Source organism: Callionymus lyra, chromosome 17 (assembly GCF_982586985.1).
Source record: "Callionymus lyra chromosome 17, fCalLyr1.hap1.1, whole genome shotgun sequence".
NCBI classification, from domain to species: Eukaryota; Metazoa; Chordata; class Actinopteri; order Syngnathiformes; family Callionymidae; genus Callionymus; species Callionymus lyra.
Window position 1 is genome coordinate 22,766,990 of NC_141834.1, and position 17,500 is coordinate 22,784,489.

Sequence of the window (17,500 nt, forward strand, 5' to 3'; positions counted from 1 at the left end):
CTGAGTCACAGCAACATCTACTGAGTCACAGCAACATCTACTGAGTCACAGCAACAGAGTCATAGCAACATCTACTGAGTCATAGCAACATCTACTGAGTCACAGCAACATCTACGGAGTCATAGCAACATCTACTGAGTCACAGCAACATCTACTGAGTCACAGCAACATCTACTGAGTCATAGCAACATCTACTGAGTCACAGCAACATCTACTGAGTCATAGCAACATCTACTGAGTCATAGCAACATCTACTGAGTCACAGCAACATCTACTGAGTCACAGCAACATCTACTGAGTCACAGCAACATCTACTGAGTCACAGCAACATCTACTGAGTCACAGCAACATCTACTGAGTCACAGCAACATCTACTGAGTCATAGCAACATCAACTGAGTCACAGCAACATCTACTGAGTCACAGCAACATCTACTGAGTCACAGCAACATCTACTGAGTCACAGCAACATCTACTGAGTCACAGCAACATCTACGGAGTCACAGCAACATCTACTGAGTCACAGCAACATCTACTGAGTCATAGCAACATCAACTGAGTCACAGCAACATCTACTGAGTCACAGCAACATCTACTGAGTCACAGCAACATCTACTGAGTCATAGCAACATCAACTGAGTCACAGCAACATCTACTGAGTCACAGCAACATCTACTGAGTCACAGCAACATCTACTGAGTCATAGCAACATCAACTGAGTCACAGCAACATCTACTGAGTCACAGCAACATCTACTGAGTCACAGCAACATCTACTGAGTCACAGCAACATCTACTGAGTCACAGCAACATCTCCGGAGTCACAGCAACATCTACTGAGTCATAGCAACATCTACTGAGTCACAGCAACATCAACTGAGTCACAGCAACATCTACTGAGTCACAGCAACATCTACTGAGTCACAGCAACATCTACTGAGTCATAGCAACATCTACTGAGTCACAGCAACATCTACTGAGTCATAGCAACAGCTACTGAGTCATAGCAACATCTACTGAGTCACAGCAACATCTACTGAGTCACAGCAACATCTACTGAGTCACAGCAACATCTACTGAGTCACAGCAACATCTACTGAGTCACAGCAACATCTACTGAGTCACAGCAACATCTACTGAGTCACAGCAACATCTACGGAGTCACAGCAACATCTACTGAGTCACAGCAACATCTACTGAGTCACAGCAACATCTACTGAGTCACAGCAACATCTACGGAGTCACAGCAACATCTACTGAGTCACAGCAACATCTACGGAGTCACAGCAACATCTACTGAGTCACAGCAACATCTACTGAGTCATAGCAACATCAACTGAGTCACAGCAACATCTACTGAGTCACAGCAACATCTACTGAGTCACAGCAACATCTACTGAGTCACAGCAACATCTACTGAGTCACAGCAACATCTACGGAGTCATAGCAACATCTACTGAGTCACAGCAACATCTACTGAGTCACAGCAACATCTACTGAGTCACAGCAACATCTACTGAGTCACAGCAACATCTACGGAGTCATAGCAGCATCTACTGAGTCACAGCAACATCTACTGAGTCACAGCAACATCTACTGAGTCATAGCAACATCTACTGAGTCATAGCAACATCTACTGAGTCACAGCAACATCTACTGAGTCATAGCAACATCTACTGAGTCACAGCAACATCTACTGAGTCACAGCAACATCTACTGAGTCACAGCAACATCTACTGAGTCACAGCAACATCTACTGAGTCACAGCAACATCTACTGAGTCATAGCAACATCTACTGAGTCACAGCAACATCTACTGAGTCACAGCAACATCTACTGAGTCACAGCAACATCTACTGAGTCACAGCAACATCTACTGAGTCATAGCAACATCTACTGAGTCATAGCAACATCTACTGAGTCACAGCAACATCTACTGAGTCACAGCAACATCTACTGAGTCACAGCAACATCTACTGAGTCACAGCAACATCTACTGAGTCACAGCAACATCTACTGAGTCACAGCAACATCTACTGAGTCACAGCAACAGAGTCACAGCAACATCTACTGAGTCACAGCAACATCTACTGAGTCACAGCAACATCTACTGAGTCACAGCTACATCTACTGAGTCACAGCAACATCTACTGAGTCACAGCAACATATACTGAGTCACAGCAACAGAGTCACAGCAACATCTACTGAGTCACAGCAACATCTACTGAGTCACAGCAACATCTACTGAGTCACAGCAACATCTACTGAGTCACAGCAACATCTACTGAGTCACAGCAACAGAGTCACAGCAACATCTACTGAGTCACAGCAACATCTACTGAGTCACAGCAACATCTACTGAGTCACAGCAACATCTACTGAGTCACAGCAACATCTACTGAGTCACAGCAACATCTACTGAGTCACAGCAACATCTACTGAGTCACAGCTTCCACCTTCACCTCCTCTCTCTTCCTCTCTGGCCTCCACTCAACCCTGCAACTAATGACTCTGGAGGAGTCAGAGCAGCACCTGCTGCAGATAAACACACACCAGACTCATGCCAGAGGGTTTGTGTGTGTGTGTGTGTGTGTGTGTGTGTGTGTGTGTGTGTGTGTGTGTGTGTGTGTGTGTGTGTGTGTGTGTGTGTGTGTGTGTGTGTGTGTGTGTGTGTGTGCCTGATAGAGAGAACGAGGAGAGGAGGAAGAAAAGGGAAGATGTCAAGGACAAAGTGGACAAGAGAAGGAGAGAAGGAGGAGTGTGAGGTTTGAGGTGTCACTGACACTTGTACCAGCTCGTATTAGCATAATGACCTTGACACCCACACACACACACACACACACACACACACACACACACACACACACACACACACACACACACACACACACACACACACACACACACACTAGAGAACACCCTGGAGAACCTCACACAAATATGCATACACAAGACTTGGATTAGTGCCCACTAATCATCACAACAACAACACACGCGTGTGCAAGAAAGACAACAAAGCACACGCATACAACACACACAAATACACACCATTCTGCACACAAACACATGCATACAACACAATAAATACACATCATTCTGCACAAAAACACATGTATAGAACACACAAAAATACACATCATTCTGCACACAAACACATTCAAATAACACACAAAAATACACATCATTTAGCTAAAACACATGTATACAAAACACAAATATATACATCATTCAGCACACAAACACATGTATACAACCCACAAAAACACACATCATTCAGCTCACAAACACATGCATACGACACACAATAAAGACACATCATATACAAATAAAACACACAAGTTTACACAAAGCCCACACCAGCAGAACAGCACTTGGATTAGTGGCCGCACAACTTTACACACATGTTCCCCTAAAACCCTCACACACCTGCATAGAGTACACAAAAATACACACAAAGATGCACCAATAGTTGAAGGTCAAACACACTAATCAAAAGTATGAATCTCTAGTTTGATTATATTTGACTCAACAAAGTTTGTCTTGATTTGATGATTTTGATCCAGAAGTGTCTGAACTTCCTGTTTATATTGTAACATTAAATCTCTTTAAAACCAGGTCAAGGGTCAAAACGATGAACTCCCATGATGCATTTCTACACACTGATCTATTAAGTGACAGCTGATCAATTCTACGTCCATGTTGCTTTGGCAAAAATCATCGACGGCTGTGATTGGTTGGCTGGGCGGCAAAGCATTACGCTGGTTGTTCAGGTCACCATTACTGAGAGTGTTGTTGAGAGAGATGACGCTTCATAGACATGTTTAGTTACAAGTTCAACTTGATGTTGTTAATTCAAACAAGTGAAAAATTGAACAAAACTAAAGTAGAAATTATGTATTTAAAACTGATTAACAGTTTGGTGTTTACTAGCTTGTTTTTTTGGGTTGTGTTTTCTAGTTTGTTTAATTTGTATGTTTACTAGTTTGTGTTTACTTGTTTGTGATTACTTGTTTTTTTATGGTTTGTGTTTACTTGTTTGTGTTTTCTAGTTTATGTTTATTGTTTAACTTTTCAAGTTTGTTTATTTTGTATGTTTACTAGTTTGTAATTACTAGTCTGTTTTCTAGTTTGTGTTTATTGTTGGTGTTTACTAGTTTGTGTTTTATAGATTATATTTACTAGTTTGTGTTTACTAGTTTGTGTTTTATAGATTATATTTACTAGTTTGTGTTTACTAGTTTGTGTTTATAGTTTATGTTTACTAGTTTGTGTTTTATAGTTTATATTTATTGTTAGTGTTTACTAGTTTGTGTTTACTCATTTGTGTGTTCTAGTTTATGTTTATTGTTAGTGTTTACTAGTTTGTGTTTTATAGATTATATTTACTAGTTTGTAATTACTAGTCTGTTTTCTAGTTTGTGTTTATTGTTGGTGTTTACTAGTTTGTGTTTTATAGATTATATTTACTAGTTTGTGTTTACTAGTTTGTGTTTATAGTTTATGTTTACTAGTTTGTGTTTTATAGTTTATGTTTATTGTTAGTGTTTACTAGTTTGTGTTTACTCATTTGTGTGTTCTAGTTTATGTTTATTGTTAGTGTTTACTAGTTTGTGTTTTATAGATTATATTTACTAGTTTGTAATTACTAGTCTGTTTTCTAGTTTGTGTTTATTGTTGGTGTTTACTAGTTTGTGTTTTATAGATTATATTTACTAGTTTGTGTTTTATAGATTATATTTACTAGTTTGTGTTTACTAGTTTGTGTTTATAGTTTATGTTTACTAGTTTGTGTTTTATAGTTTGTTTATTGTTAGTGTTTACTAGTTTGTGTTTACTCATTTGTGTGTTCTAGTTTATGTTTATTGTTAGTGTTTACTAGTTTATGTTTACTCATTTGTGTGTTCTAGTTTATGTTTATTGTTAGTGTTTACTAGTTTGTGTTTACTCATTTGTGTTTACTCATTTGTGTTTATTGTTACTGTTATATAGATTACATTTACTAGTTTTTGTTTTTATAGTTTATATTTATAAGCTTGTATTTACTAGTTTATGTTTACTAGTTTGTGTTTTATAGTTTATGTTTATTGTTAGTGTTTACTAGTTTGTGTTTACTCGTTTGTGTGTTCTAGTTTGTGTATATTGTTAGTGTTTACTAGTTTGTGTTTACTCGTTTGTGTGTTCTAGTTTGTGTATATTGTTAGTGTTTACTAGTTTTGTGTTTATTCATTTCTGTTTTCTAGTTAGTGTTTTTACAAGGTTCATTATAGAAAAGCATGACTTCTGATGTCACTGATGAAGGTTCAGGTTCGACCTTGAAGCTTCAGATCATGAATCCACGTCTCGTCACAGAAGTTGATCTTCTGGACTCACAGGAACTTTGACCCAGTTCACCTCGACATGATTCTTCAGCTTCTCCACACGTCTCAGTGTAATTGCTGCTCGACGTGATAAAAGAACCGACAATTAGTCTCTCGTCTGACGTGTGAAAGAAGCTCCTGCATCTTCACCGAAGCTGCTTCCAATTAGTCGTGGTTTCATTTGGAATCTCCTCGACGCGTCGCTGCAGGAAAACTCCGTCTCCGAGGAGTCAAGAGGTTCTTCTCCATCTTTAATAAGAGCTAAACACATCAACACTGGCCTCCTCCTCCTCCGGCCATTAGCAGGAGAAGAAGATGGAAGAATATAATGATAATGAAACTGTCTTTAGTGGAAGAACGAAGGTGTCTTTGTGTGATTCCAGCTTCAGCCTGAAGAAGCTTTGAATTGCTCTTTATCACACAAAGTATGAAGAGATCCTGCTTTCATGAATCAAGAGTCTGAGCAGCAGGATTACATGCTTGGAGGATTATCTCCAATGATCCTGTTTGTGACACACACTTTGAATTTGTGTTTACTTGTTTGTGTTTATTGTGTATGTTTACTAGTTTGTGTTTATTGCTTATAAGGTAAGGTAAGGTAAGGTAAAACTTTATTGATCCTACTAGTTTGTGTTTATTGTGTATGTTTACTAGTTTGTGTTTATTGCTTATAAGGTAAGGTAAGGTAAGGTAAAACTTTATTGATCCTACTAGTTTGTGTTTATTGTGTATGTTTACTTGTTTGTGTTTATTGTGTATGTTTACTAGTTTGTGTTTATTGCTTATAAGGTAAGGTAAGGTAAAACTTTATTGATCCTACTAGTTTGTGTTTATTGTGTATGTTTACTAGTTTGTGTTTATTGCTTATGTTTACTAGTTTGTGTTTATTGTGTATGTTTACTAGTTTGTGTTTATTGTGTATGTTTACTAGTTTGTGTTTATTGCTTATGTTTACTAGTTTGTGTTTATTGTGTATGTTTACTAGTTTGTGTTTATTGTGTATGTTTACTAGTTTGTGTTTATTGCTTATGTTTACTAGTTTGTGTTTATTGTTTATGTTTACTTGTCTGAAAACAAGTCCTGGAGTAAACCAATCAGACGAGCCCTGGTTTAATCCGAGCAGCGTCAGATTAAATACAATTTATTATTATTAACTAGCAGCTAATGCTAGCAGCTAATGCTAGCTATGACAGACACTGAACACTGGTCAACCAGTAATTAACCAGTAACTAGGTCAAGAACAAGTTAGTCCAGAGTTACAGAACCTTCATGTTACAAACATCATTCAACACATTCCTCAAGAAATACACAAACTTTACTGTCAGATTCTAGCAGCTCTGAGTCGACTAGTGATGCCTGATCTCGTCAGGACGTCGTGTCTCAGAACCACAGGTTCTTATACAAACACAACTTTGCAGGTGAACACATGTAACGCACAGATTATTAAACACAATTCTGCTCCATGCCGTGAACTCGTGTGCACAACACACAGCGTGACTCGAGCAGCAGTCGATGGTTGTTGTGGCGCCGCAGGTGAACACACACCTGTGGTCGAGAACGCCTCGCCAACGATTCACGCTTCAGAGCCAACAACGACTTCCTGTCTCTGGAGGAAGTGACGTCTTGAAGTACCTGAGAACTGAACCTCCGGATCCAGAACCGAGTCTGGGTCAATACTACACGTGAAGGCTCTGATCCAATTAAACTTTTCTTTCCAGCCTCACGCATGATGGAGAGACCGGTCGGCCGCTCTCACCTGTGTGTCGATCAATAAACTCATCCTGGCCCGTCCTCTCTAATCAATGGGTTTACGATGGACCTGATCGACGGAACCTTCCGGCGGCTTCAACCCACCAAAACGCTGGCGGTCCGGAGACTCACCTTGGCCATCTGCGCCTGGACGCCGCTGGCCTTGAGCGAGGCCACGGCCTTCTGAGCCGCTGCAGGACTGTCGAAGTCCACGAAGCCGTAACCTGGAAACAAACAGCAGCAGATGAGATGCAAACACAACGACTCAGAGAACGTCGTCTCCCGTCAAACAACGAGGTTTTGTCTCATCAGCCGACGCTGCATAAATTCAATAAACGTGTCAAAACGCAGTCGAGGATTTAATAAAGACGCCGGCGTCGACTTTTCTCGGCGCAACATCATAACAACACCTGTTTATTTAAGAAACTGACGCGAGCGAAGCTCGAAGGTGTTCTTTGGCATCAGAAATCAATGGTTTTAATTCACAGTTTATCTCAATAAAGATCTAGTTCTGTGGTTGATCTGAGGTCGTGAAGGTGTCAAATGTTATTTAACTTTAATATTACATTATTATATTATATTTATATTTAAGAAGGAGACCTCCTGAGGGATCAATAAAGTTCTACCTAACCTAACTTCATTGTTTCAATCTCTCCTGGACCAGCAACGAAGAAGCTTCGATGGAACACGTTTGTGAAGCAGATTTGCTGAAGCAACAGAAATCGAACCAACGATCGATTTTCATCTGAGGTCAGGGAGGCAGCAGGCGGCGCAAAGAAGCCCAGACTTTGCCTTTTGGCTCAGCTCTTGCTCATGACTGTGGAATTGTTTAAGTTTTGAATATGTGATCAAATCAACTTCTTGTGAAGATAGTTTCTTCAGTTTTTTAAGGTTCTTTGGTTTTTTGTTTTTTTTTTGCTTCTTTCGAATTTCTCGAGTTAATATTTCATCTCCCTTAAAAGAAAAAAAAAGAATAATTGTTCTTTAAAATGTCCCATTTTGGTCCAAATTTAATAATTTATATTGCAGATCTTGAAATAATAATATAAATATAAACAACAGCTTAATCCTATTTTAATAAGATTATTATTTAATGGATTATATTTATGTTAAAGATTATAACACAGTTTCTATTTCTTTGTCTATTTCTATTTGATTAAAGTTCACCTAATGTGAAAACCCTCCTGACTTATTCACATGTTGTAAACTTTGAAGTCTTCAACATGCAGTCGTTCATTCATCATGACGTGGATCTGTTTTGAAGTTAATACTTAATAAAGTTCTCGTCTGAAATCAAATGAGATCACGGTTTAAATTAAACATGGTGACATCACTCTGGTGCAGGTGTCTCTAGAAGATCTACATCAGTGAAGAACATGTTAATAAACTAAATATATATTTATATAAACATGGTGACATCACTCTGGCGCAGGTGTCTCTAGAAGATCTACATCAGTGAAGAACATGTTAATAAACTAAATATATATTTATGTAAACATGGTGACATCACTCTGGCGCAGGTGTCTCTAGAAGATCTACATCAGTGAAGAACATGTTAATAAATAAATATATATTTATGTAAACATGGTGACATCACTCTGGCGCAGGTGTCTCTAGAATATCTACATCAGTGAAGAACATGTTAATAAACTAAATATATATTTATGTAAACATGGTGACATCACTCTGGCGCAGGTGTCTCTAGAAGATCTACATCAGTGAAGAACATGTTAATAAACTAAATATATATTTATGTAAACATGGTGACATCACTCTGGTGCAGGTGTCTCTAGAAGATCTACATCAGTGAAGAACATGTTAATAAATAAATATATATTTATGTAAACATGGTGACATCACTCTGGTGCAGGTGTCTCTAGAAGATCTACATCAGTGAAGAACATGTTACTAAACTAAATATATATTTATGTAAACATGGTGACATCACTCTGGTGCAGGTGTCTCTAGAAGATCTACATCAGTGAAGAACATGTTAATAAACTAAATATATATTTATATAAACATGGTGACATCACTCTGGCGCAGGTGTCTCTAGAAGATCTACATCAGTGAAGAACATGTTAATAAACTAAATATATATTTATGTAAACATGGTGACATCACTCTGGCGCAGGTGTCTCTAGAAGATCTACATCAGTGAAGAACATGTTAATAAATAAATATATATTTATGTAAACATGGTGACATCACTCTGGCGCAGGTGTCTCTAGAATATCTACATCAGTGAAGAACATGTTAATAAACTAAATATATATTTATGTAAACATGGTGACATCACTCTGGCGCAGGTGTCTCTAGAAGATCTACATCAGTGAAGAACATGTTAATAAACTAAATATATATTTATGTAAACATGGTGACATCACTCTGGTGCAGGTGTCTCTAGAAGATCTACATCAGTGAAGAACATGTTAATAAATAAATATATATTTATGTAAACATGGTGACATCACTCTGGTGCAGGTGTCTCTAGAAGATCTACATCAGTGAAGAACATGTTAATAAACTAAATATATATTTATGTAAACATGGTGACATCACTCTGGTGCAGGTGTCTCTAGAAGATCTACATCAGTGAAGAACATGTTAATAAACTAAATATATATTTATGTAAACATGATGACATCACTCTGGCGCAGGTGTCTCTAGAAGATCTACATCAGTGAAGAACATGTTAATAAACTAAATATATATTTATGTAAACATGGTGACATCACTCTGGTGCAGGTGTCTCTAGAAGATCTACATCAGTGAAGAACATGTTAATAAACTAAATATATATTTATGTAAACATGGTGACATCACTCTGGCGCAGGTGTCTCTAGAAGATCTACATCAGTGAAGAACATGTTAATAAACTAAATATATATTTATATAAACATGGTGACATCACTCTGGCGCAGGTGTCTCTAGAAGATCTACATCAGTGAAGAACATGTTAATAAACTAAATATATATTTATATAAACATGGTGACATCACTCTGGCGCAGGTGTCTCTAGAAGATCTACATCAGTGAAGAACATGTTAATAAACTAAATATATATTTATGTAAACATGGTGACATCACTCTGGCGCAGGTGTCTCTAGAAGATCTACATCAGTGAAGAACATGTTAATAAACTAAATATATATTTATGTAAACATGATGACATCACTCTGGCGCAGGTGTCTCTAGAAGATCTACATCAGTGAAGAACATGTTAATAAACTAAATATATATTTATATAAACATGGTGACATCACTCTGGCGCAGGTGTCTCTAGAAGATCTACATCAGTGAAGAACATGTTAATAAACTAAATATATATTTATATAAACATGGTGACATCACTCTGGCGCAGGTGTCTCTAGAAGATCTACATCAGTGAAGAACATGTTAATAAACTAAATATATATTTATATAAACATGGTGACATCACTCTGGTGCAGGTGTCTCTAGAAGATCTACATCAGTGAAGAACATGTTAATAAATAAATATATATTTATGTAAACATGGTGACATCACTCTGGTGCAGGTGTCTCTAGAAGATCTACATCAGTGAAGAACATGTTAATAAACTAAATATATATTTATGTAAACATGGTGACATCACTCTGGCGCAGGTGTCTCTAGAAGATCTACATCAGTGAAGAACATGTTAATAAACTAAATATATATTTATGTAAACATGGTGACATCACTCTGGTGCAGGTGTCTCTAGAAGATCTACATCAGTGAAGAACATGTTAATAAACTAAATATATATTTATGTAAACATGGTGACATCACTCTGGTGCAGGTGTCTCTAGAAGATCTACATCAGTGAAGAACATGTTAATAAACTAAATATATATTTATGTAAACATGGTGACATCACTCTGGTGCAGGTGTCTCTAGAAGATCTACATCAGTGAAGAACATGTTAATAAACTAAATATATATTTATGTAAACATGATGACATCACTCTGGTGCAGGTGTCTCTAGAAGATCTACATCAGTGAAGAACATGTTAATAAACTAATATATATTTATGTAAACATGGTGACATCACTCTGGCGCAGGTGTCTCTAGAAGATCTACATCAGTGAAGAACATGTTAATAAATAAATATATATATATGTAAACATGGTGACATCACTCTGGTGCAGGTGTCTCTAGAAGATCTACATCAGTGAAGAACATGTTAATAAACTAAATATATATTTATGTAAACATGGTGACATCACTCTGGCGCAGGTGTCTCTAGAAGATCTACATCAGTGAAGAACATGTTAATAAACTAAATATATATTTATGTAAACATGGTGACATCACTCTGGTGCAGGTGTCTCTAGAAGATCTACATCAGTGAAGAACATGTTAATAAACTAAATATATATTTATGTAAACATGGTGACATCACTCTGGCGCAGGTGTCTCTAGAAGATCTACATCAGTGAAGAACATGTTAATAAATAAATATATATATATGTAAACATGGTGACATCACTCTGGTGCAGGTGTCTCTAGAAGATCTACATCAGTGAAGAACATGTTACTAAACTAAATATATATTTATGTAAACATGATGACATCACTCTGGTGCAGGTGTCTCTAGAAGATCTACATCAGTGAAGAACATGTTAATAAACTAAATATATATTTATGTAAACATGGTGACATCACTCTGGTGCAGGTGTCTCTAGAAGATCTACATCAGTGAAGAACATGTTAATAAACTAAATATATATTTATGTAAACATGGTGACATCACTCTGGTGCAGGTGTCTCTAGAAGATCTACATCAGTGAAGAACATGTTAATAAACTAAATATATATTTATGTAAACATGATGACATCACTCTGGTGCAGGTGTCTCTAGAAGATCTACATCAGTGAAGAACATGTTAATAAACTAAATATATATTTATGTAAACATGGTGACATCACTCTGGTGCAGGTGTCTCTAGAAGATCTACATCAGTGAAGAACATGTTAATAAACTAAATATATATTTATGTAAACATGGTGACATCACTCTGGTGCAGGTGTCTCTAGAAGATCTACATCAGTGAAGAACATGTTAATAAACTAAATATATATTTATGTAAACATGGTGACATCACTCTGGCGCAGGTGTCTCTAGAAGATCTACATCAGTGAAGAACATGTTAATAAACTAATATATATTTATGTAAACATGGTGACATCACTCTGGCGCAGGTGTCTCTAGAAGATCTACATCAGTGAAGAACATGTTAATAAATAAATATATATATATGTAAACATGGTGACATCACTCTGGTGCAGGTGTCTCTAGAAGATCTACATCAGTGAAGAACATGTTAATAAACTAAATATATATTTATGTAAACATGGTGACATCACTCTGGCGCAGGTGTCTCTAGAAGATCTACATCAGTGAAGAACATGTTAATAAACTAAATATATATTTATGTAAACATGATGACATCACTCTGGCGCAGGTGTCTCTAGAAGATCTACATCAGTGAAGAACATGTTACTAAACTAAATATATATTTATGTAAACATGATGACATCACTCTGGTGCAGGTGTCTCTAGAAGATCTACATCAGTGAAGAACATGTTACTAAACTAAATATATATTTATGTAAACATGATGACATCACTCTGGTGCAGGTGTCTCTAGAAGATCTACATCAGTGAAGAACATGTTAATAAATATATATATATATATGTAAACATGGTGACATCACTCTGGTGCAGGTGTCTCTAGAAGATCTACATCAGTGAAGAACATGTTAATAAACTAAATATATATTTATGTAAACATGGTGACATCACTCTGGCGCAGGTGTCTCTAGAAGATCTACATCAGTGAAGAACATGTTAATAAACTAAATATATATTTATGTAAACATGGTGACATCACTCTGGCGCAGGTGTCTCTAGAAGATCTACATCAGTGAAGAACATGTTAATAAACTAAATATATATTTATGTAAACATGGTGACATCACTCTGGTGCAGGTGTCTCTAGAAGATCTACATCAGTGAAGAACATGTTAATAAACTAAATATATATTTATGTAAACATGGTGACATCACTCTGGTGCAGGTGTCTCTAGAAGATCTACATCAGTGAAGAACATGTTAATAAACTAAATATATATTTATATAAACATGGTGACATCACTCTGGCGCAGGTGTCTCTAGAAGATCTACATCAGTGAAGAACATGTTAATAAACTAAATATATATTTATATAAACATGGTGACATCACTCTGGCGCAGGTGTCTCTAGAAGATCTACATCAGTGAAGAACATGTTAATAAACTAAATATATATTTATGTAAACATGGTGACATCACTCTGGCGCAGGTGTCTCTAGAAGATCTACATCAGTGAAGAACATGTTAATAAACTAAATATATATTTATGTAAACATGATGACATCACTCTGGCGCAGGTGTCTCTAGAAGATCTACATCAGTGAAGAACATGTTAATAAACTAAATATATATTTATATAAACATGGTGACATCACTCTGGCGCAGGTGTCTCTAGAAGATCTACATCAGTGAAGAACATGTTAATAAACTAAATATATATTTATGTAAACATGGTGACATCACTCTGGCGCAGGTGTCTCTAGAAGATCTACATCAGTGAAGAACATGTTAATAAACTAAATATATATTTATGTAAACATGGTGACATCACTCTGGTGCAGGTGTCTCTAGAAGATCTACATCAGTGAAGAACATGTTAATAAACTAAATATATATTTATATAAACATGGTGACATCACTCTGGTGCAGGTGTCTCTAGAAGATCTACATCAGTGAAGAACATGTTAATAAACTAAATATATATTTATGTAAACATGGTGACATCACTCTGGTGCAGGTGTCTCTAGAAGATCTACATCAGTGAAGAACATGTTAATAAACTAAATATATATTTATGTAAACATGGTGACATCACTCTGGTGCAGGTGTCTCTAGAAGATCTACATCAGTGAAGAACATGTTAATAAATAAATATATATTTATGTAAACATGGTGACATCACTCTGGTGCAGGTGTCTCTAGAAGATCTACATCAGTGAAGAACATGTTAATAAACTAAATATATATTTATGTAAACATGGTGACATCACTCTGGTGCAGGTGTCTCTAGAAGATCTACATCAGTGAAGAACATGTTAATAAACTAAATATATATTTATGTAAACATGGTGACATCACTCTGGCGCAGGTGTCTCTAGAAGATCTACATCAGTGAAGAACATGTTAATAAACTAAATATATATTTATGTAAACATGGTAAGAGTTACTTCTGCCTTTAGGTGTTTTTCTAACGTGTACATTAAGCAGCAAACCTTATTTTTCTTATTAGTTTTTAAAGTACAAAACAGGAGTTTTAGGGCTGAGTTTGAAATTGACATGAGTCCTTGAATGCAACTTGTGTTTTTGTGACCAATCAGAGCAGAGTGGGCGTGGTTATTTCTCAGCCAAAAGAGCGAATTTTAAGTGGGCGGGGCTTAAGCCTATTTTCTAATGTAAATATCTTTATTAAATGAGAGTTTTGTGCAAAAAGAAAGTGATGAGTATAATAGAGTATAATAGAGGTCCTAGAACAATTTAAGACACACTTAAATCAGCACATTAAGTGACCTTTAAGGTCGTAGAGCTAAAGAAAAAGCTGCTACTGTCGACTGTGTTTATGTTTCAGCGAATGATCTCAAACCTGATCCAACATCTGCTCCCGTTTGTGACCAGCATCTAGAACTGCGCTCAAATTTCGCTGATAAGCAAAATACTTTTTTTTTTTATTGTTCAAAGAAATTGCTTCCACTGCAAGATTTGCCCAACAAGCCAACACACACACACACACACACACACACACACACACACACACACACACACACACACACACACACACACACACACACACACACACACACACACACACACACACACACACACACACACACACACACACACACACACACACACACACACACACACACACACACACACACAAACACACACTCACACACACTCACACACAAACACACACTCACACACACTCACACACACACACACACACACACACACACACACACACACACACACACACACACACACACACACACACAAACACACACTCACACACACTCACACACACACACACACACACACACACACACACACACACACACACACACACACACACACACACACACACACACACACACACACACACACACACACACACACACACACACACACACTTCATGTTGATACTGTGGCTAATGAGGAAGTGGTTTATTTGCCAAAACACATTCAAACTGTTCATCTTAAAGCTGAAGCTACGCCAGAAGAAAAACTGCATCAACATTCGGGTGGATGTTAATCGACTTTGATCTAATTGGGGTTACATTAGGACAGTGAGGCTCATCGACAATACACACACATGCACACACACACACACACACACATATGCAAGCGCACACACACATGGCTTTTAATCAGCAGATGCTGTTTTCATTTCTTTCCAGATTTATTTTTTTGTAAAAGTGGCATATTTCCTCAATAATGAAGGTGCATTTATTCATTAGTCTGGCAGTAAATGAAACATTTCGAGGAGCAACTGCAGGGAAGTAAGAAAGTTCACTGAAGACTCACGTCAGGAAATGAGAAGGTTTGTGAAGAACTGATACGATCTGAGTCAATCGACAGTGAACAGACCAAGAATCAACCTTTAAAGCGGCACTAAGTAACATTTTGACAATAGTTTTGATTACTTTAGTCAAACTTTCTTGCTGTTATTTTAAAGATGACCTTTGCGTCGTAACTTTGTCTGAATTGTATCGTGAGTTGAATATATCGTATTGAATTGTATCGTGAGTTGAATATATCGTATTGAATTGTATCGTGAGTTGAATATATCGTATTGAATTGTATCGTGAGTTGAATATATTGTATTGAATTGTATCTTGAGTTGAATATATTGTATTGAATTGTATCCTGAGTTGAATATATCGTATTGAATTCTTTCATGAGTTGAATATATTGTATGGAATTGTATCGTGAGTTGAATGTATCGTATTGAATTGTATCGTGAGTTGAATATATCGTATTGAATTGTATCGTGCGTTGAATATATTGTATTGAATTGTATTGTGAGTTGAATATATCATATTCAATTGTATTGTGAGTTGAATATATCGTATTGAATTGTATCGTGAGTTGAATATATCGTATTGAATTGTTTCTTGAGTTGAATATATCGTATTGAATTGTATCGTGAGTTGAATATATCGTATTGAATTGTATCGTGAGTTGAATATATCGTATTGAATTGTATGGTGATTTGAATATATCGTATTGAATTGTATCGTGAGATGAATATATCGTATTGAATTGTATCGTGAGTTGAATATATCGTATTGAATTGTATCGTGAGTTGAATATATCGTATTGAATTGTATCGTGAGTTGAATATTTCGTATTGAATTGTATCGTGAGTTGAATATATCGTATTGAATTGTATCGTGAGTTGAATATATCGTATTGAGTTGTATCGTGAGTTGAATATATCGTATTGAATTGTATCGTGAGTTGAATATATCGTATTGAATTGTTTCGTGAGTTGAATATATCGTATTGAATTGTATCGTGATTTGAATATATCGTATTGAATTGTTTCGTGAGTTGAATATATTGTATGGAATTGTATCGTGAGTTGAATATATCGTATTGAATTGTATCGTGAGTTGAATATATCGTATTGAATTGTATCGTGATTTGAATATATCGTATTGAATTGTTTCGTGAGTTGAATATATCATATTGAATTGTTTCGTGAGTTGAATATATCGTATTGAATTGTATCTTAAGTTAAATTTATCGTATTGAATTGTATCGTGAGTTGAATATATCGTATTGAATTGTATCGTGAGTTGAATATATCGTATTGAATTGTATCGTGAGTTAAATATATCGTATTGAATTGTATCATGAGTTGAATATATCGTATTGAATTGTATCTTGAGTTGAATATATCGTATTGAATTGTATCGTGAGTTGAATATATCGTATTGAATTGTATCGTGAGTTGAATATATCGTATTGAATTGTATCGTGAGTTAAATATATCGTATTGAATTGTATCGTGAGTTGAATATATCGTATTGAATTGTATCATGAGTTGAATATATCGTATTGAATTGTATCGTGAGTGAAATATATCGTATTGAATTGTATCGTGAGTTGAATATATCGTATTGAATTGTATCATGAGTTGAATATATCGTATTGAATTGTATCGTGAGTTGAATATATCGTATTGAATTGTATCATGAGTTGAATATATCGTATTGAATTGTATCGTGAGTTGAATATATCGTATTGAATTGTA

The 17,500-nt window shown here is 36.1% G+C and overlaps 2 protein-coding genes across 3 annotated transcripts in view; one reads left to right on the plus strand and one right to left on the minus strand.

Moving 5' to 3' along the window:
• The window catches only part of entpd3 (ectonucleoside triphosphate diphosphohydrolase 3), a 257,655-nt gene that overhangs the window by 87,199 nt on the left and 152,956 nt on the right, over positions 1-17,500 (plus strand). The gene's annotated exons all lie outside the window — the stretch shown is intronic.
• The window catches only part of LOC148063041 (RNA-binding motif, single-stranded-interacting protein 3-like), a 193,078-nt gene that overhangs the window by 66,792 nt on the left and 108,786 nt on the right, over positions 1-17,500 (minus strand). For both annotated transcript variants that reach the window (XM_087812117.1, XM_087812118.1), the window contains exon 4: positions 7,237-7,328. In XM_087812117.1, coding sequence (XP_087668243.1) covers positions 7,237-7,328 — 92 coding nt within the window. The remainder of the gene's footprint in view (positions 1-7,236; positions 7,329-17,500) is intronic.